At 39.2% G+C, this 19,781-nt stretch overlaps 3 protein-coding genes across 4 annotated transcripts in view; all 3 read left to right on the top strand.

The window, feature by feature from the left end:
• LOC131304298 (uncharacterized protein At3g27210) overlaps nt 1–19,044 on the top strand; it is a 31,284-nt gene extending 12,240 nt beyond the window's left edge. Inside the window, exon 4 of the mRNA XM_058331497.1 lies at nt 18,718–19,044. Within this exon, the coding sequence (XP_058187480.1) occupies nt 18,718–18,803 (86 nt within the window). The 3' untranslated portion in view covers nt 18,804–19,044. The remainder of the gene's footprint in view (nt 1–18,717) is intronic.
• On the top strand, nt 73–12,811 carry LOC131304294 (uridine/cytidine kinase UKL1, chloroplastic). Its single transcript, XM_058331489.1, has 15 exons — nt 73–125; nt 175–389; nt 480–571; nt 1,279–1,348; nt 1,512–1,630; nt 2,668–2,764; nt 3,230–3,309; nt 4,050–4,244; nt 9,282–9,365; nt 9,469–9,529; nt 10,750–10,810; nt 11,516–11,609; nt 11,707–11,779; nt 11,915–11,997; nt 12,096–12,811. The coding sequence occupies exons 2-15, from the start codon at nt 194–196 to the stop codon at nt 12,240–12,242; spliced, it is 1,452 nt and encodes a 483-aa protein (XP_058187472.1). The 5' UTR covers nt 73–125; nt 175–193; the 3' UTR covers nt 12,243–12,811.
• On the top strand, nt 13,536–19,044 carry LOC131304293 (uncharacterized). Of its 2 annotated transcripts, XM_058331488.1 has the most exons (16): nt 13,561–13,846; nt 13,944–14,058; nt 14,405–14,516; nt 14,884–14,928; nt 15,053–15,120; nt 15,217–15,271; nt 15,387–15,466; nt 15,561–15,644; nt 15,741–15,854; nt 16,132–16,250; nt 16,352–16,469; nt 16,831–16,961; nt 17,090–17,243; nt 17,478–17,557; nt 18,410–18,515; nt 18,708–19,020. In XM_058331488.1, the coding sequence occupies exons 1-15, from the start codon at nt 13,659–13,661 to the stop codon at nt 18,492–18,494; spliced, it is 1,548 nt and encodes a 515-aa protein (XP_058187471.1). In that variant the 5' UTR covers nt 13,561–13,658; the 3' UTR covers nt 18,495–18,515; nt 18,708–19,020. The 2 variants fall into 2 exon arrangements, with proteins under 2 accessions (XP_058187470.1, XP_058187471.1); XM_058331487.1 differs by having other exon boundaries at nt 13,536–13,846; nt 18,410–19,044.
• Nucleotides 19,045–19,781: the final 737 nt, after the last annotated feature.

Genomic DNA, 19,781 nt, shown 5'->3' with positions numbered 1-19,781 from the left:
CTGAAAACGACTTGAGAGCGGGCATCCAGGCATATGCTGATTCTCTCTCTCCGCAAACACAAAGAACCCGAAAAAGCAACTCAAACGTCTCAACTTGTCGCATTCCAAACCCCCTCCTCCAAGCTGTTGATCAATCTAGAGAGAGAGAGAGAGTGCAGAGGTTCGAAGTTAGAGAGAGTGAGTGAGAGAGAAGATGGCGGAGAAGAGGGAGAGGAGGCCGCCGATAGATGTAGTGATGGAGGCGGCGTCAGGACCTCACTTCTCCGGTCTACGATTCAACGGACTGCGTTCTTCTTCTTCTTCTCCTCGCGCCTCCGCTGTCGTTCCTCCTTCTCCTTTATCCTCAACCCCTTCTGACTCCAACGCTACCAAACAGCCCTTCGTCATCGGTAAAATTGCAATATTACAACTTTAATTCCAAAGTTGATAAGATTTTTTTTTGTTTCTTCGTTGTATTTATTTTGGTAAGAATTGAGTAGGAGTTTCGGGAGGTACGGCTTCTGGTAAGACGACAGTGTGTGACATGATAATTCAACAACTTCAAGATCATCGTGTTGTGCTTGTCAATCAGGTACACTACAGTACACAAAATTAATCCACTTTTGGTGTTATTGAATTTAGGTCATCTGTTTTCAAAAACAATGATCTCTTGTTTTTAAGAAATAGACAACTTTCGTTTTATATTTCATTGAAGTGAAATAATTTTTGCACTCCACTTTTTTATAAATTATAAATGCAGTAAATTTGGTTACACAACACAAATTTTGGAGTGCATTTATAAGGAGGTGGAGTGCGAAAATCATTTCCCTTCAATGAATTGTATTTGACCGCGATGAAAAAACATTGGTCACCTTACTCTTAAGTTCAAAATTTCTACAACCACACAATTTACACACGCACTCACATGTTTAGTGGGTCCCGCACGCACTGCATGTACTGTGTGGGGGACATCTAAACATGAAAATGTGTGCATTTTTGTGTGTGTGGATGTAGCAAAACTCCTCTGAGTTTTTATATCATGGCCAAATTCGTAATGAGGAAGTGCAATTTATTGGACCTTTAGAATGCAAGTGGTTAGATATTTCAAGTTTGTGATCTCTATTGCTGTTAGGGTTGGTAATTTTGATTCAAGAATCGGAGGTTATATCTTGTGCATGCTACCGTTGCACAATGAAAAATAGAATGCACTTGAAATTTTGAATCTTCGGGCTCCTTTTTTGATTGGCCATTACTTCATGAATGCAAAATTGCTCTTGTTATATGGTCTCTATTCTGCAGGACTCTTTTTATCGAGGATTGACAGCTGAAGAAGCAGAACGAGTGCACGAATACAACTTTGATCATCCTGGTAATGAAAATTGACAGTTTATTGATGAATTTGGATAGAAGTAAGTTCTGGTGGTATTCGCGTCAGCTTTGCTGGATATTTGTTGCGCCTAGATTTCAGTAGAATGCACTGGAGTCGGGAGCATTTATGTTAATCTTTTAACTGTATATTTGCTTGTATGTAGACGCTTTTGACACTGAACAGCTTCTAGAGTGCATCGAGACACTCAAATGTGGTCACCCTGTCCAGGTCCCCATATATGATTTCAAAACTCATAGCAGGTGTTCAGATGTTTCCCGGCAGGTAAAATTTTCTATGAAACATGTTGTTGAACTTGATTCGTGTCGAGGATGAATCCACCTCAATGTTTGTCTCTATGTTCTTGCCAATAATATGTCTTGATATCCTACTTTTGGTTATAGACAGACTCAGTTAGAATGGTAAAGGGCATTGGGATTGAGATGTCAACTGAAAAACATCCCGAACTATTCGGCCATTGTAAATTTGATACTTGTTTTGACCCATCCCGGGTGAATTTCACCTTCAGTAATCTCTTATCTGTTACATTAACCTCGCCTACTAAACACCAAGCTTCTTAAGAATTCTTGTGCAGGAAAAGTGGCTGCTGGGCTGGGTTTCGTTGGATCTTGATTGCATTTGTTAGGGATGTAGACGAGAGAGTGTTTCTGAATTGAGCTCTCTAAATGCCTGAACCTCGTTGACTGTTAAAGGGGCTATGGAATAAAGTGTTTTCTTTAGTTATTGAACTCCAAGGGCTGAGGCAGAAACAAGTAAATTTAGTCCTGGTTAGGCTGCAAGCTACCCCTCCTAAAGCACAAGAGGAGAGTCTTTATCATCGAAAAGATGTCATGTTTTGTCAGCACTAAAAAATATTTTGCCTGTCTCAAGGAGAGAGGGAAGGAGAAAGGGAAAGATAGAGACAGACAAACAGAAAGAAAGATGATTGGTGTGCCACTTCAGGGAGGGGTTGGTGTGCCACTTTGGAGATTTTAATGTTTGCCATTGTTCCTTTTTTTTTTTTTGGTAATGCAAGGTGTCCCAAGCCTGCTTGCGCGCGTCTCGGACTAATCCCTACAGCTGTTTCACACGCTTGCATGTGAGGGTGAGGTGGCCCCAAAGACGTTGGCTAGGAGAATTGAATGTGAGACCTTAGGAGGGAGCAAACCCCTAAGTCCCAGGCCAAGACCACTTGGCCAACCCATTGGGGTTATGTTTGCCATTGTTTTGCTGCTATACCTATTTGCATCAAAACCCCAGGCTCCATGTATGAGTTTTCTTTAATTTCTTATATTTGCAACAGGTTTAATATTCTTTTTCAGGTAAACGCGTCTGATGTAATTATCTTAGAGGGGATTCTAGTTCTCCATGATCCACGTGTCCGTGATTTGATGAACATGAAGATTTTTGTTGATGCAGGTCTCACTCTTTCACTCTGGTTGTTGCTCTTCTGTTACCCATAAAATCGTCCACTTGGTACAACAAAATGTTATGCTTTGTTTGCATGACATCATTGTTATTAGTGTTGTGTGGTTTTTCTTTCAAGTTGTGCATAAGTCACAACAGCCTCAATATGTGATGACACTACAAGTCTACAATGTAGAGGCTTTGACATTTCAATGGGTTGAGGTCATGTTAAAAATATGTTGTGCAAAGCCTGAGTTGTTGATATCATGCTTCACTCCTTCAGGATGATACAGAGCCAGCTTGTGAACTTTGTTTCTATTATTTCCATAAGATTATGCTTGTAAATTTTTTTAGCAATTATTTGTACTTCAGTAGGCTTCCATTATGTGTCCCTTGTTTGAGGCACCTATTTTTTACTTTTCCATGTTGGTTCGTTCTGTCTACAACCTTTGTCGACTGATACTTCATTTTTTGTAGAACCTGATGTGAGGCTCGCTCGTAGGATAAGGCGTGATACAGTTGAGAGGGGTAGGGACATAAACTCTGTGCTCGAACAGGCAAGCCTTTTTACTTGTGATATTTCCTTCTTTGAGATTAAGTCAATAGTTGATAGGTGAATGAATCCAATTTAAGTTTTGCAGTACTGCAAATATTATGGTTCGTCTGTACATTTAATACTCTTACCATTCACCTAAATCAGCGATTTGTTGTTCCCTTAGTTGAATGTTGTTGTCTGCTTTCTTCATCTGATTCAAATGCTGCTGCCTTATCCGAGGATGGCTTTGAGAAACCTTCGAGGACCCTGCTGACATTTTAGCAGAGATCTAAATTCTAAGCCAAACCAAATGGAATAACCTTGTGTTCTCAGTCAATTCGCTTTTCATGTATTTAGTGTGACATTTGGGAGATATTCCCTTTTTTTGGGTTATAAGCTGAATTTAAAAGCACAAATTGTAAGTTGTAACTAGCTTGAGACTTGTACAGTTGTACCTGACAATGGTGTCAAGCTTTTGAGAAGTTCTTCAGAACTGCTGATGATGGCTGGAAGTTTATTGGGAAGAGTAAAAAAATTTACTTGCCAGTGCATCCAGTTCAGTGTAGGGATATTGTATTTTTGTCTGAAATCCCGATTTTGTCTAGGGATGCCCATTACCTTAATATGTTTCTCTCTTTTCGTCTGTATTGGCATTGCTAGTTCTAGGAACTTATTGTTAACATGTGACTACCACAAATTCAATTTTTTGCTTCTCCGTACTATACGATGACAACCCTTGCAAGTATCATGTTGATTTTGCAGTACGCGAAGTTTGTGAAACCTGCTTTTGATGATTTTGTCCATCCGTCAAAGAAGTTTGCTGATGTCATCATACCACGGGGAGGTGAAAATCATGTTGCTATTGATCTAATTGTCCAACATATCCGCACTAAACTTGGCCAGCACGATCTTTGCAAAATATATCCTAATGTCTACGTTATTCAATCGACATTCCAGGTACATCTTTTTGTATCTTCCTGATTATCTGTTATTTTGCATTATCATGGTGGTGTTTGACAAATCTATGAGAGTAAGTATATTTGTGGAAAACTGTGTTGTCATTCCCTTAGGAAGACCCTCTTCTTATACTCTTCATTATTCTATACAATAAATGTTTACAACTATCCAATCCCAAAGATTAAGCCATTTACCACTAATTCCCTAATCACAAGCAATCATACAAGTCAAAGATCCTACAACTGATTTGCTGGTCCTAAGCAATCAGACCATTAAAACAAATCATCTATTTTTGGTATGAGAATGATCTCCAGAAATTCATTAAAACAAATCATCTATTTTTGGTATGAGAATGATCTCCAGAAATTCAGCTTTGACACCTCCCCTCAAATTGATGCAGGTGAATTGACCAGCATCAATTTGTCAACTAAGAACTGGTGGCGAGTCTTTGCCAATGCTTTTGTAAAAACATCTACAGTTTGAAATTCCGTGGACACATGAGGCAAAGTAATGATTTGATCAGTACAGGCTTCCCGAATGTAGTGGCAGTCCACCTTAATATGTTTACTTCGTTCATGAAGTACCGGATTTTCAGCAATACGTATGGCACTCAGATTATCAGCATGCAAAGGCATGGGATCCACTTGTGGAAAGCCTAATTCATAGAGCAAGTGACGCAGCCAAACAATCTCAGAACACGCAGAAGACATGGCTCGATATTCGGCTTCAGTGGAAGATTTTGAAACCCTTTCTTGCTTCTTATATTTCCACGAAATAAGAGCATCGCCAAGATACATGCACCACCTAGTTGTAGATTGATGTGAGTCTGGACATCCAACCCAATCAGCATCACTATAAGCAGAAAGCTGGATAGATGAACCCGCTTTGTAGAATAACCCATGCTCTGGAGTTCCCAATAAATAACGAATGATTCGCTCGACAGCTGCTAGATGATGTCGAGGTTGGTGCATAAACTGACTCATCAAATTGACAGCATAGGAAATATCCGTTCTGGTCATTGTTAAGTAGACCAAGCTGCCTACTAGCTGTCTATATGCCATAGGATCGGAGAGTAAATTGCCTTCATCTTTCCGATATTTGGCATTAACCTCAAGTGGAGTGTCCACTGGAGTTGAGTTCTCAAGACCAGCCAAAGCAATAAGGTCTTTTGCATATTTGGACTGATTAACAAAAATCCCTTGAGTTGACTTATGTACTTTAAGTCTTAGGAAGTAGGTGAGGGTTCCAAGATCCTTCATATGAAAAGAAGAATGTAGAGATTCTCATAGCTGATGAATACCTTTCATATCCGTGCCCGTGATGATGATGTCGTCAACATATACAAGGAGAATAGTTATACCAGCACCAAAGCGACGAATAAACAAAGAAGGATCAGTAGCACTTTGACTTAAACCAAGTTGATGAAGAGTCTGATGAAACTTTTCAAACCAAGCCCGCGGTGCTTGTTTTAGCCCATAAAGAGAGCGTCGTAGACGACATACATCTATAATAGAATTCCTTTGGATACTCGGAGGAAGTCTCATATAGACTTCTTCTTTAAGATCACCATGTAAGAAGGCATTTTTCACATCCATTTGAAATAAAGGCCAAGATTGAGAAGCTGCAATAGAAATCAGTGCACAAACGGTTGTCATTTTAGCCACAGGAGCAAAAGTCTCCTCATAATTAATGTCATACTCTTGTCTATTTCCAAGAGCCACCAACCGAGCTTTGTATCGTTCTAAGGAGCCATCAGATTTGAGTTCAACCGAGTAAACCCATTTGCAGCCAATCGGTTTATGGTTAACTGGACAAGAGACAATGTCCCAAGTGTGGTTTTTCTCTTGAGCTTCCAATTCTTCATGCATTGCTTTTTGCCAACATGAATGCTGCATGGCTTGTGAATAAGTGGCTGGAATTGATGTCGGGGACGAAGTGGCTAAAAACGACAAGTGTTCAGGTGGTCTAGATGGGCAAGTGGATCTTCGAAGTTGAGGAGGTTCAGGACTTGGATCAGGAGCCGGGGAGCATTCGCGGTTAGGACCGTTTGGTGGAATGGTAGTGTTACCTCTTCGCTGATATACAATCCCAGGTTTTAACCTTGTCAAATTTGGAGAAATACTATCAAAGTCAGTAAGGTAAGAGTATGATGATGGAGGAGTAGAAGCTTGATGATTTTGGGAAAAATACTGATTTTCAACAAAGACAACATGACGAGAAATGCGGATGCGACGAACGGAAGGATCAAAACACAAAAATCCCTTTTGATTAGGCGTATACCCAAGGAATGCACAACGTGCAGATTGTGCTGTTAAGTTGTTCTGATTTGGTGCTGGCAAGTGAACATAACAAAGACAACCAAAATTATGCAATTGGTTGTAGTCGGGATGAGTTTTGTGCAACCAAAAGTGTGGAGATTGATTTTGAAGATTGGGTGAAGGTAGTTTATTGATTAGATGCACAGCCATAGATAGAGCTTCAACCCAAAAATGAGTTGGAACAAATGCATCAAGAAAAAGTGTTCTGGTAACATCCAAAAGATGTCGATTTTTTCGTTCAGCGACCCCATTCTGCTAAGGAGTATACGAGCAAGTTCGCTAGGAAATTATTCCTTCACTTTGAAGATAATTTTGAAATCCATGATCTATATACTCTCTACCAGAATCAGATCGCAAAACTTTTATAGATGTGGAAAATTGATTTTTGACATAAGCCATGAAGCGTTTGAAGGCATCAAAAACACCAGATTTATGATGCAAGAAATAGACCCACATGTAGCGACTATAGTCATCTATGAACGTAACAAAGTATTTGTGGTGAGAATGGGAGGAAACAAGTGCAAACCCCAAACATCTGAGTGAATCAAGTCAAAGCAATTGGTAGTTATGTCATTGTGAATTGGAAAAGGAAGAGCTTTGCTTTTACCCAATTTGCAACTATCACAATGGAACAAAACATCTTGTAAAAAAACAAGATCTTTATTCAAGAGCAGACCAGATTTCAACATGAACAACAATTTTTTGGCATTAGGATGCCCCAATCTTTTATGCCACATCTGATATGATGGAGTAGAGGTAGAACAAAGTAATGAAAACAAAGATTTATTCTTGGGATAGCTAGATAAACGAATAGGAAACATCCTTCCACATTTAGGTCCCTTCCCGATCACTTTCCCCGACGCCTGATCCTGCACAATGCAACCAGATTTGGAAAATAAGACGTTGCAATTGTCATAAACCAATTGACCAACAGATATAAGATTAGAAGCCAAACGTGGTGTATGGAAAACATTATGCAAGGGCAAAGTGTGAGGAATATCACCCATTGCTTTGATTGGCACAACTTCACCATTAGCAGTTTGTATTTGCAAGTTACCCACATATGGCTTTATATTTGCAAGTTGTGCTGAGGAAAAGGTCATGTGATTGGAAGTACCAGAGTCAACATAACAAACAAGAGATGGGGTAGTTTTACCTATGAGGCAAAAAGTTGAGAATGCAAATTGAATCATTTGTTGAACTACCTCTAGAGTCATAGCACTGGAAGTAGTATGAGCAGGAGCAGCATATAAAGCATTAGGAACCATGTGCGAACCCTCAGCAGGAGCAGCATAAAAAGCATTAGGAGATTGATTTTGAGGTCGGCGACGACATTCTGTGATCAAGCGTCCAGGCTTCTTGCAGTAGTTGCAGTACTTCTTTTTGCAATTAATGGCTATATGGCCAAACTTTTTGCAGCTGTAGCACTGTTTTGTGCTCACATCCTTTCCTCTAGCCTGAGTTGCAAAAGCTGCATCCAGTGCATTAGAACCAATATCTTTTTGTTCGAGCGCTGCCTGAGTCAAGCATCGCTGTTCGTATCGGAGGAGTTCACTCAAACAAGTCTCCAATGATGGGGTGGGTGCCCTACTCATCAGATTTGAACGGACAGGTTCAAATTCACGTCTCAGTTTCATGAGAAACTGATCTCTTTGAGTGATTTAATGCACTGCTTGAAGAGTCTTTAAACCCTCAATCGAAACATTAGCATAAACAAGCTCTTTATATTCAACCCAAATATTGATGAACCCAGAATAATATTCTTGAATAGACATAGTCCCTTGGGAGTATTCAGATATGTCTAATTCAAGCTGAAATCTTCTAGCTGGGTTATCTTGATTGTAAATCTTCTTTAGATAAGCCCACATATCTTTAGCACAAGTATAAGAACGCAAATTGAGAACAATTTTGGAATCTACTGAGCTTAAAATCCAAGTGATTACCTTGGCATCATTACTTTCCCACTTTGCTTTTTTAGAATTTTGAGTTGGTTTAGGAATGGACTCATCTATGTGTCCCCATAATTCTTTCCCTTTCACAAACATGCGAAATTGAAACTCCCAAGAAAAATAATTTTTCCCATCCATCTTGATGGGCAAGATTTCTGATTTTTCTAACATTCTTAACCACAAAAGAAACTCTAAAAAATGACAGAAAAAAACCTGACTGACTTGAGTACTTGAGAAGGATGATACCTCTAAGAACAACTGATGACAGCAACACAAAACCAAGAATGGATTCTAAGATGCTTACACTTCTAAAAGCGAGACACCATAGCTAGGGCTCTGATACCATGACAAATCTATGAGAGTAAGTATATTTCTGGAAAACTGTGTTGTCATTCCCTTAGGAAGACCCTCTTCATTATTCTATACAATAAATGTTTACAACTATCCAATCCCAAAGATTAAGCTATTTACCACTAATTCCCTAATCACAAGCAATCATACAAGTCAAAGATCCTACAACTGATTTGCACCACCTAAGCAATCAGACCATTAAAACAAATCATCTATTTTTGGTATGAGAATGATCTCCAGAAATTCAGCTTTGACAGTGTTCGCTTTGCCTACAACTAGCTATGTTTTTTTTTCTCGCACCTATAAATATAGGTTATTCACATCAACTAAAGAAAAGGGAACACTTTGTCAATGCAACTTAGTTTGTCTTTCTATCTCTAGATTTTTTGTTATTCTCATACTGGAGGGCCATGCTGCAGATAAGAGGTATGCATACACTGATTCGAGATCGGGATATATCAAAGCATGATTTCATATTTTATTCAGATCGGCTTATTCGTCTGGTACTTTCAACATTTAGCTTATTTAAACTCGTCGATTTACCTAAGCTTTAGAATATGATGAATCTTACCAAGCATCATTGACTGTATTGATTTTGACTTTTAGGTAGTGGAGCACGGACTTGGCCATTTGCCTTTCACTGAGAAGCAAATAATCACTCCAACAGGTATGTTTTTAGCAAATGTAGCCACGCATGGAGCTGTGGACTCACAATTTAACTGTTCCTCCCCAAGTAGATTTCTTCCTTTGATATCCGAGGAGAAACCTACAGTTTTCAGTTGTAGTGTCTCCTGATGGTTTCTAGTTTATGAAGAGATATGCACTAGCCTTAATGGTGGGATTAACTTACGGACTGACTGTGATTGGCATGTCATGGGGTCGATTCACAACTGGTATCTTTCCCGGAAGCATATGTTTCCTTGTGCTTTTAGAGACTAGAGAGGGATGGCAGAAAGAATTTGAAATATTGCCCGGGCTGGCTTTTTGGGAAGCCCGTTCCCACCGCGCTCATGGCCCTGCTGGCCTGCCAACGGTAGTGGGAATTCTCCTGTTCCCTGGTCAAAGACTTGGTTGGATGCAGGATTTACTCCATGAGGAGCGGTACGGATGTAAATGATATCGTCACGACCTCTCTTTTCATACCGCTAGGGATGCTTAATGCCATTTAGGGGGCCCCTCTTCCTCAGGAGTCAATTCCGTTAGCAGTGGCCCACTTTCTTTAGATTGTTGGCAGACCATTCCTCTCCTTAGCTTACTGATTAGGGCTCGCATCCTTCAGAACCTAATGGTTTCCTCACTTTAGTCAAAAGAGCAAACGGAATCTCTTGGTTAGGCTTCCTCTATGGCTGCTTCTTCAAACTCTAACGGTCCATATCCAGTTTCAATCCAGCCCTACATCTCCCCCTTTAGTCTACCCGGGTTTGAAAAGTGCAAATAGACCTGGAAAGAAAGTTGGCCGCCTGTGCCCCGAGGCAAGCGAGTGAGCAACCAAACGAAGGAACTGCTCAAACTACTCTAAGCGCACTGTTGCTGTTCTTGCTCATTTTGCTTTGTTGCTTGTTTAACTATTATGTGGTTTTGGGGGACGACTGAAGTTAGACATTCATGACATTTTTGTTTTTGTTTCTTTATGATCTTCTCTTGGATAAAATTTGAGATCATTCTATTGTTCTCTTGCTTCTCTTTACTTTCTATGTCATAACTAGAGAGTCCATTTCTTTCTGTTGGAGGAAAACATAGTGACTCCCACATTTGTATCTCTTGTTTAAATTGCTCCAATGTGAAATGGGTTTTCCCTTTTTTCTTCGTTTGGAACATGGAGCTTTGTAGTATGTTGCCTGTCCCCAAAAAAGAACTTTGTTGACTTGATGGCACTTACTGATGCAGGGGCAGTATATACTGGAGTTGACTTCTGCAAGAAATTGTGTGGAGTTGCCATTGTTCGAAGGTGAGAATTAATTCTCATATGAACAGAGGCACTTCTGGTTCTGGACCAAATTTTACTTCAATTCCTTGTGGAAATGAAGAAGATCTTGCTAGAGTCAAGTTTATTGCCCACTCCAATAGAATCAAGTATTTACCTCGGAGTGGTTGTCATATGCCCGCAAAGCCTTTAGATTGCAGTTGGATTTTAAGGATTTGGCATCACTCGTTCAAGGAGTATACTTTCCATTTACTGGATATTATGAATCAGATTTCGAGAACGGATTTGACTTTTGAGAGCATTAGATTGATGGATTTGAAATAGCTTGGTGAACGTACTATTTTGAAATTGTACCTTGAATTATTCTACTTTTCAAATAACTTAATATAACAATTCTCTCCTGTATTAAATTCTCAACTTTAGACGTATCAATCTACCTCCAATATGTAGTCTTCCTTCAGTTTTATGGAGTTTAACCTCAAATTTCTTCGTTCTAAATCCTTTTTTATCGGAATGGAGCCTTTTGGTTTTTTCCTTTGCTCCAATTCCGGGTCATACTTTTACCTTATTGAATGCGTTTCTGTTCCTTCTTATATTGGGATCCTGTTGAAAAATCAGAAGTTTCTCCACCCTCGACAGAATTTTTGTAGTTGCATTCTTGTACTTATTACTGAATTTTTCCTAATTCCCATTTGGCCGCTCGCTTGTCTTGGATAAATTTTCTGACAGTGGTGAAAGCATGGAGAATGCATTGCGCGCTTGTTGCAAAGGAATAAAAATTGGGAAAATTCTTATTCACCGTGATGGTGACAACGGGAAGCAGGTGATTTTTTTTCCTCCTTCCTCATGGGCTTTGCTTGTTCCCTTATCTGAGGAACCATAAAATCAACTTTACCAGTAACTTTTCATCTCTTTAACAGCTTATATATGAAAAACTTCCCAAGGATATTTCAGAACGACATGTCCTGCTTCTTGATCCGGTTCTTGCTACCGGTAATTCATCATACTAGTTACTAGTTAGTCTTTTTCTTTTCTATGTTTCCGTTTTGCTTCTCTTATCCTTTTTTCTGGGAATAGTTCATGCATCGTATATGTTCATCCTAAGAAACCCTTTTGACTTTCTTGAAGGTAACTCTGCGAATCATGCAATTGAACTGCTAAGACAGAAAGGGGTTCCAGAGTCCCACATCATATTTCTGAATCTCATTTCTGTGAGTTATTCTATTCCCCAATGCTGGTTAATTTACATGCTTCTTTCTATAATCAATCCTATCCACTGATTCCTTGTGTGCTGCTATATTGGATTTAGGCACCTGAGGGGATACATTGCGTTTGCAAACGGTTCCCGTCCTTGAAAATTGTCACCTCAGAGATTGACTTGTCATTGAATGAAGAATTCCGTGTTATTCCGGGAATGGGGGAGTTTGGTGATCGTTACTTTGGCACTGACGATTGATCATTCATCGTCGAAATCTAGAAATTGAATGAAATTGAGCTGTGCTATCCACACAGATTTCTGTGCACAGATTATGCACAGATTTCAATGTGGGACCCACTACGGGTCCCCACATAAACAATCCGAGCCGTTCATTAAATGTAAAATATTTTTTCGAGTGTCCACACAAAAAATCAACTCAATCCGATACATATAGAAGCTCGATCCAATCATCTAACTTTTCATTCAGATTTCAGAATAATGAAAAGTTATATGATTGGATCGAGAGCCTATAGGTATCGGATTGAGTTAATTTTTTGTAAAGACCCTTGAAAAAATATTTTACATTTAATGAGCGGTTCGGATCATTTGTGTATGACCCATAATGAACACATAATGATCTGTGCATGATATGTGTATGAAAAGTGTCAATAGACTTTCTGTATAAGTACAGAGAGGTTTGTTGTTTATTCTCATCGGTCTCATATCTGTTGCGCGTGCTCTCTTTTTTTTTGACTTAATAAGTGTAAAATTTGGCAACAGCTATGGTTCAGATCGCGTAAAAATCTGGACAGGGACCTTATCATTCAGGGATGCACTATGGGGGTGTAGTGCTCACTCTTACAATTAATGGTTCAGATGTCAAAAAGTATCCAACAAATTATTAAAAATACTTTTGGATGATTCAGATTGTGCACTACATTACAGGTTCCCGGTTCCCTGGTGTGAATTTTCAAGGGGCTACAACACACCATGAATTTGCCCTCTGTTAGTTCCATATCACTTAATTGATGCAGTCGAGTTATATAACTCAGAAATGTTAAAACTCATCACTAATTTTCAACACTGTTATCGACATTTTAACATAACTTTTTATAACATATAATCGAAAAATGGAATACTCGATAGGATTTAGTGAAGGTCAGAAGACTCAGAACTAGTCTTCACTTTGCAGTGCAAAATGAGTTAAAAATACTACTATTGTTTGGCTTCTAGGAAAAGAAAAGGAGAAAGTTTGATAAACAAATTCAATTTTCTCTTCAATTTCTTTTTAACTCTATCTCTGGTTCTCCTCATTATTATTTTATCTTCTTTTCTCCTTTCATTCCAAACAGAACTTTAGGCTTTGTTTGGAACTTATGGAAAGTGAGAGAAAAGAAAAGAAAGTTAAATTTTTTTCCTCTAATTGTTTAGATTGGAGAGAAAGACGAGAGAAAATAAAAGAATTCAAATTTTATAAATAGTAAAATTCTCCTCCCATTTTCCCCCAATTTCCTTTTCATTTTCTTTCCCCTCTTCCATCACTTTCCCTCAGTTCCAAACAAAGCCTTAATCTCATTTCCGAACAGATTTTATCCATTCCCGCCAGTCGCCACCACAGCAGCGAAATAAACTGACTCCCCACTCCGGCCACCGACCAACCGCCGCCGTCCAATAATGTCCCTATGGTTCCTCTCAGCTCCGCCGTCGCCCTCCCTCACCACCTGCCACGCCACCCCCGCCGCCGTTCGCGCTCCTCCAGCTCCGCCACCGCCACCACAACAACTTTCTTTCCCTCCAAACGCTAACCCAACAACACCCTTACCCTCCTTAACCTGCGCCCTCCAGTGCCCTCACTTCCAATCGTACGCACCCCCACATCTCCACCTCTCAATTTCTCCTTACCTTCTTTTTTGCGAGTCTTTCGGGATGTTATTACCAACTGCTGATTTTAACTAGCAGGTGTTCGGGTTGCACTCAGGAGTTCAATCTCCACCGTCCGACCGTTCTCGATGAGGCCACCGACTTCTTCGTGAAACACGGCGTGTCTGACTTCTCCTTCGATACTTGTAGACTAGTACGCCCCCGTTTTTTTACTTGCTCTTCCAGTTTTTCCATAATAATATATGTGCAATTTTAGAGCATAATTTCAATTTCAGAGATATATTGGTTTTTTACTTGCTCTTTGATTTTGTGCTTTCCAATGCTCTGGACTATGAATGAAAGAAGCATGGTATGTTAAAGATCATCATCAACTCACTTCTAATATCTCTTGCAAAGTTGATTGTTTTTATTTTTTCTATTTGTGAATAGTATAGAAGGCCCATTTGAAAAGTTTGCTTTGTTTTCCTCTGAAAAACCAGAGTCGGCCCTGTGTATAATTCCTACTTTAGGGTTTTAGTAACATGGTTCGCCCTTTACAGTGGGGATGGCGGTGCCGCACGAAGCTTGCAGTTCGTGGCTCATCAACTGACCCTCTGATTGGGCTTTACGAAGAGGGTACTCATAATGTAGTCGATATTCCTGAGTGTAAAGGTCTGAAACGCCTCGTATGTTTGGTTTTGTTTGTCTGCATGTACATATAGGTGGTGTTTGGTTTTGATTTTATGCTCCGGCTATGGGTGGTGTTTGGTTTGCTGGAATGATTTCACGAAGGAAAGAATGGTGAGTCTTTGCCCTCCGAAGGGAATAGCCTATCATTTAATTGATGGATGATCATCCATTTGTTATGTACATTATGTCATTTTTAGTGAACCCAAGGTCCGAATGAGTATTCCAAGGGAATGACTTCCATTCTGATTTCATTCCAGTGAACCAAACGTTGCCTTCTCGCGATTTCATATCTGGGATATTGTGTTTGTCTTGGAAATATATTCTAAGTTTTGAATTCGTGGTTGTGCAGTTCACCATCCGAATATTAATGTTGCTGTTGAACTCCTGAAGAAAGGCACTTTCTTAGTCCTAAGTCTTTCTATTTGATCTAGAATCATCTTCTTGTCCTGGGGATGTCTATATGATAGAGAAGTAGGAGTACTTGGGATCTAATCTGGTTTCGATTTTATTGTAATTAGGAATTACTGAGTTAAATATAGAGCCATATGACGAAGATCAGGGAACTGGTGAATTGCGTTATGTACAGGTGAACAATGTTTCTCAAGTTTTATTATATCTCAATTTGAGCAAGTATGGAACTGTGGTTTTCGCTTTTGTGATGCAAGATTATTGGTGTATGCAGATGGCAGTGACCACATATGAAACATCCCTTCCTGCTGCTGAACGATATAAGAATGGTTATAAACTGAGTACCTTACTATGGGATGTAAAACTTAAGTTTGAACTGGCCTGGCCGGCCTTTTATTTTTTATTTTTTTACAACTTTTACTTAAGTTTGAAGTTTTATCGCAGGTAAAGTACAGGTTACCTTGGTTTGGAATTCAAGAAGTGAGAGCTCCCCTTCTTCAGAAAAGTTGAATGCTTTGGCCAATGTATGGCCCCACAGCTCTCCACATCTCATATTTCCGTTCATACAATGCTTCTTTTTGGGGGGGGGGGGGCTGATGTTCAAACTGTTGTTTTTAGTTTGTATGGAGATATGGAGGGCCAAGCAAGAAAGTGCATTTGATTCATTCTGTATGGGCGAACTTTCAGACATCACCTAAAAGTGTGAGTGGAAAATGTTTGGATTGTTGGTTTGGATAGCGTCCACTAAGTATGTGAAGTGTGAAGTGATTAGGACTAATTGGTATAAAGGCAATACAGATAATATTTGGGAATAGGTGGCGGCATCTTTTAGGGGAAAGAGACTTTTGGGAGCATGTTGGAGGAATCGATGTTTCTTTGGCTCCATCCAGCTTTGGCCAAGCAAATACACGGGTAATTGAAGCCTCTAGTAAAGAAAACTCTTCTTTGATATGACTGAAAATGCATGTATTTGTTTACTTGGCCAATCACCATGAGAAAAGGAACTGGGGGATCAAAATGGATCAAATTGATTTCCCCTTTGATTTGACAACCAATTGATCGATTCTGTGCAATTGTGAAAATCAAGTGGCTATTATCTCTTGGCATATACCTATATTTGTGCAGTATACAGGCATGGCTTTACTGTCCAAAGGTAATCAATACTAATAACTGGTATGAATTCCTTTAGGCTTTTGATTCTTTGCTGCAAAAGTTACAAAAGTATGTTCCCGTTGGTGCTTCAGTTGCTGATCTCTATGCTGGAGCTGGTGTCATTGGATTGTCTTTAGCTGTCACAAGAAAATGCAGGCAGGGATTGTGATGATTCCATATGCATTGGAGTTTGAGTTCTCATTCTTCAACTTGGGCATCTCAATCTTATAGTTTTTTTTTTTGTTTTCTGGTTGCAGGTCAGTTAAATGCGTTGAGGTTAATAAAGAGTCAAAGTTATCATTTGAGAAGACAGTTGACCGCATACCAAACTCCATAGACTGCAGTATCAGCTGGCATTGTGCTGACACTTCAATTGTTAGTGTTCACCACCTCATAGTTGCATACGGCATCATCTGATAAAAGTTTCTTCTGCAATCAGTATGTTATCAGATTACTTAAAAGGCGAACGTGGACACACCGTCGGTTGATTTTCTAGTTATGTTCTTCAAAATTCAAACTATGAACAGAATTTACTAATGTGTTTTGTGGCAAGCGTTTAAAGTTGAATAATGAAGGCATACTTCATGGACGGACTTGTTAAATCAATTCTTGGAGATGATTCCCCTAGAACTAGCCCATATAGCAACTTCTTGGAATTTATATAGCCAAAATGGACAAACAGGACAATTTACAATGCTTCGTAACCAGTTTTATAATTGATTTCCAACATGCTCAGGCACCTCTTTCCTGGCTATGGGGTTCAGATATTGTTGTGGTTGATCCTCCTAGGAAGGGGATGGATCCATCCCTGCTCAACACATTGCGATCTATACCATCACTGGAGAAGAAAGCCAAGCCACCTGGAAGGTTGGAATTTCGATGTTTCTTTTTTGTCAAGTCTACAAAATGGATGGTCATTGCCTTAATAACGGGTAATGTTTAATCAATTAGATCACTCCTAAGGTATATATGGACTTTATTTTTGTGTTATTTAGCCCTTTGTTAAAGGAAAAAGATGAGAAGAGACCATGGATTCTACGTGCCAAAGAAGCTTCTGTTCAGATTCAAAGCAAAACTACTCAGGAGGACAGTCAGCTACTGCCGAAAACTCTCATTTATATAAGCCGTGGATGGAATAGTTTCAAAGAGGTACTTTTGCCTTTCTTATTTAAATTGGTCACAAAAAACTTCCCTGCAATAAGATGAAGTCTTGCTTTGACTTTCCCTTGAATCTTGACTTTCAAAGAGGTACTTTTGCCTTTTTTATTTAAATTGGTCACAAAAAACTGCCCTGCAATAAGATGAAGTCCTGCTTTGACTTTCAAACTTTATTGTTGACTTCATTGAGTTTCCAAATGCTGCTATCTTTCATTCATTTGGTAGGATTGTATGTCATTGCTGTCTGGTAAGGCATGGGTTTTGGACAAAGCTCATGGATTTAACTTCTTCCCTGGCACCGAGAGGTATATATTTCTCGTCTGATGAACAGCTTTTACCTCTGCGCTTTACAATTGCTTATCCTCTAACGCATGTGCTTCAAAAAATGTATTTTCTATCATATTGTGCATGGTTTTCTAGTCTATTCCTTTTTCTCTTTTTATTCTTTGTTGATAAAGGAAGAATTAAAAGAAGCTGGATCTAGTGACATAATCTCTAGCCATCCTAGACATAATCTCTTGCCGTCTTTACAACTATCTCGCTACCCAGAGTAACCATGTTGTGTCATGGCTATCATTTACATGACGACATGTATTTATTGGAGACTTTGAGTGATTCAGTTGTTGAAAAATAAGCATTTGTTGCCTTGAGGGTGACGTGGACATGCAGAACCTTTCTGTTGAGAATGTATTTGATTTTGCAGTATATGGGTGGCCAGGTGGATTAGTACGGGGATTTTAGATTTTTTTTTTCCCTTAATTGCATGAGTTTAAGGTTCCTCGGTGCAAAACTTGATATGTATTGCAGTTATATGCCGATATTTCCATCCAGATTCCCAGAAAGGAAAGGGGGGGGGTGGAATTGTTGCACGAAACAAACCAGAAAAAAAAAGGGTAGTTATTGTTGTAAGGGTACAAATTTTTTTGCCTTCAATTAGAGACATCATGGCTCATTGCCATGGAACTAATTATTTACCTTAGCTTTTGCTACAAAGTTGTTTGCCTTCACTTTGCCACTGTTTTTTTTTTGAATGGCTTCACTTTGCCACTGTGGTTTAGGCTATGTGCAGATTGCACCCCACCTTTATTTATCACTGCATTACACGCATTATTCGTTTGCTAAACTCTATATTTATGTAATGCTGTTTATGGCTGCAGCATTGAGGTATTGGCCGTTTTCAAAAGAGGCCCCGGGGTAAGCTCGAAGAAAAAGAAATCAGGAAAAAAGAAGAAATCTTCATGAGCATCCAATCATGGTCCAGCAGTAAGTGTTAGCAATGTTCAGTCAAGGATATCAGCAACCCAGGCACCGTGCATGCTAAACGCTATTTACAATAATGGAAGAAAAGATTAACACCTCTGGCTCATTTTCGATGGCTGGAGAAACCTCGCTCTATCATCATCAGAAATCAGGAAAAATTGAATGCGCATTTATAGTTGTGCTGCTTCTTCGCAGAGAGTTCCGAGACCTGCAAATGGCTGTAATTCAAGCTTGGTTACATCTTTCTTGGAGGATTTGCCTGGATGTGAAAACTGGTTGGTTGTGCTTTAACGATGTGAAGGTGATCAAATCGTACCTTCCCTGACAGGAAAAATAAATTCATGGCAAGTTGTGTTTTCTGTGGTAGAACTGTCTGGCTGTTGCAATGGTTTTGATCGCTTCGTGCAAAACTTTACTTTTTATGAGAATTTGATGGATACAAGCTGTATGTTGAAAGATTGTACTCAAGAAATACACATTATCAAGAAATTGGAGTCTTTTTGTACAAGGGAATGCGAAAATCAATTCTTCATATTTGTCTGTCAACAACATGATTTTCTCCTAAAAACAGGGTTCCTATCCTCCCAACCTTTGTAAAGACTTGACTTGAGTTTTCTATGAATACACTTGACATTTCAAAAATAAAAATAAAAATCCTCCCAACCATGCAACTGTATGAAGCCATAAATTAAAATTGACTGTTCATTTAAGTGGTCAATTTAATGGAGTACGTAATGCTGAGGCTTGTGAAAAGGTTAACACTTCCTGGGGTGAAACTTTCTGCTCCATTTTTTTGCAATTCTCTACTTGTATAGTACCTTTGTACTACTTTGGGTGAGAATTTTTCTACAACTTCAACAATATGATACGAAATTACTGATTGAGGTCAAGCAATTTTGACAGAAATACGACACGATTTAGACAATTCAGATAGTAAACAGGTTGGTTCAGAATCGAACCTGAGTAACTGGTAGTGGATATGTTTATCCCATGTTGTAGACGCTTAGTTACTGATTTTAACGATACACCTTCGCAAAAGGGTTGTAGAGGTATACTTGAAGCGAAAAGCGATTTCTTTCAACTGAATACAAAATTCATGTAACAAAAGGATTTCAAAGTTCCAGTGATCATTTTAGCTGCTCCTATTATGGTCAACCTAATGAGAAAAAAACAACTTACACACTCGATTCTGACAGTGAAGTATACAGAACTTAAATTGAAAAGTAGAACTCCAAACATCAAAAAGGTTTAGAGGCAAATCCATCACAC

The sequence above is a fragment of the Rhododendron vialii genome, chromosome 10a (assembly GCF_030253575.1).
Source record: "Rhododendron vialii isolate Sample 1 chromosome 10a, ASM3025357v1".
Classification (NCBI taxonomy): Eukaryota; Viridiplantae; Streptophyta; class Magnoliopsida; order Ericales; family Ericaceae; genus Rhododendron; species Rhododendron vialii.
Note: the sequence above shows the minus strand (reverse complement) of the source record. Positions and strands in the feature narration are given on the sequence as shown.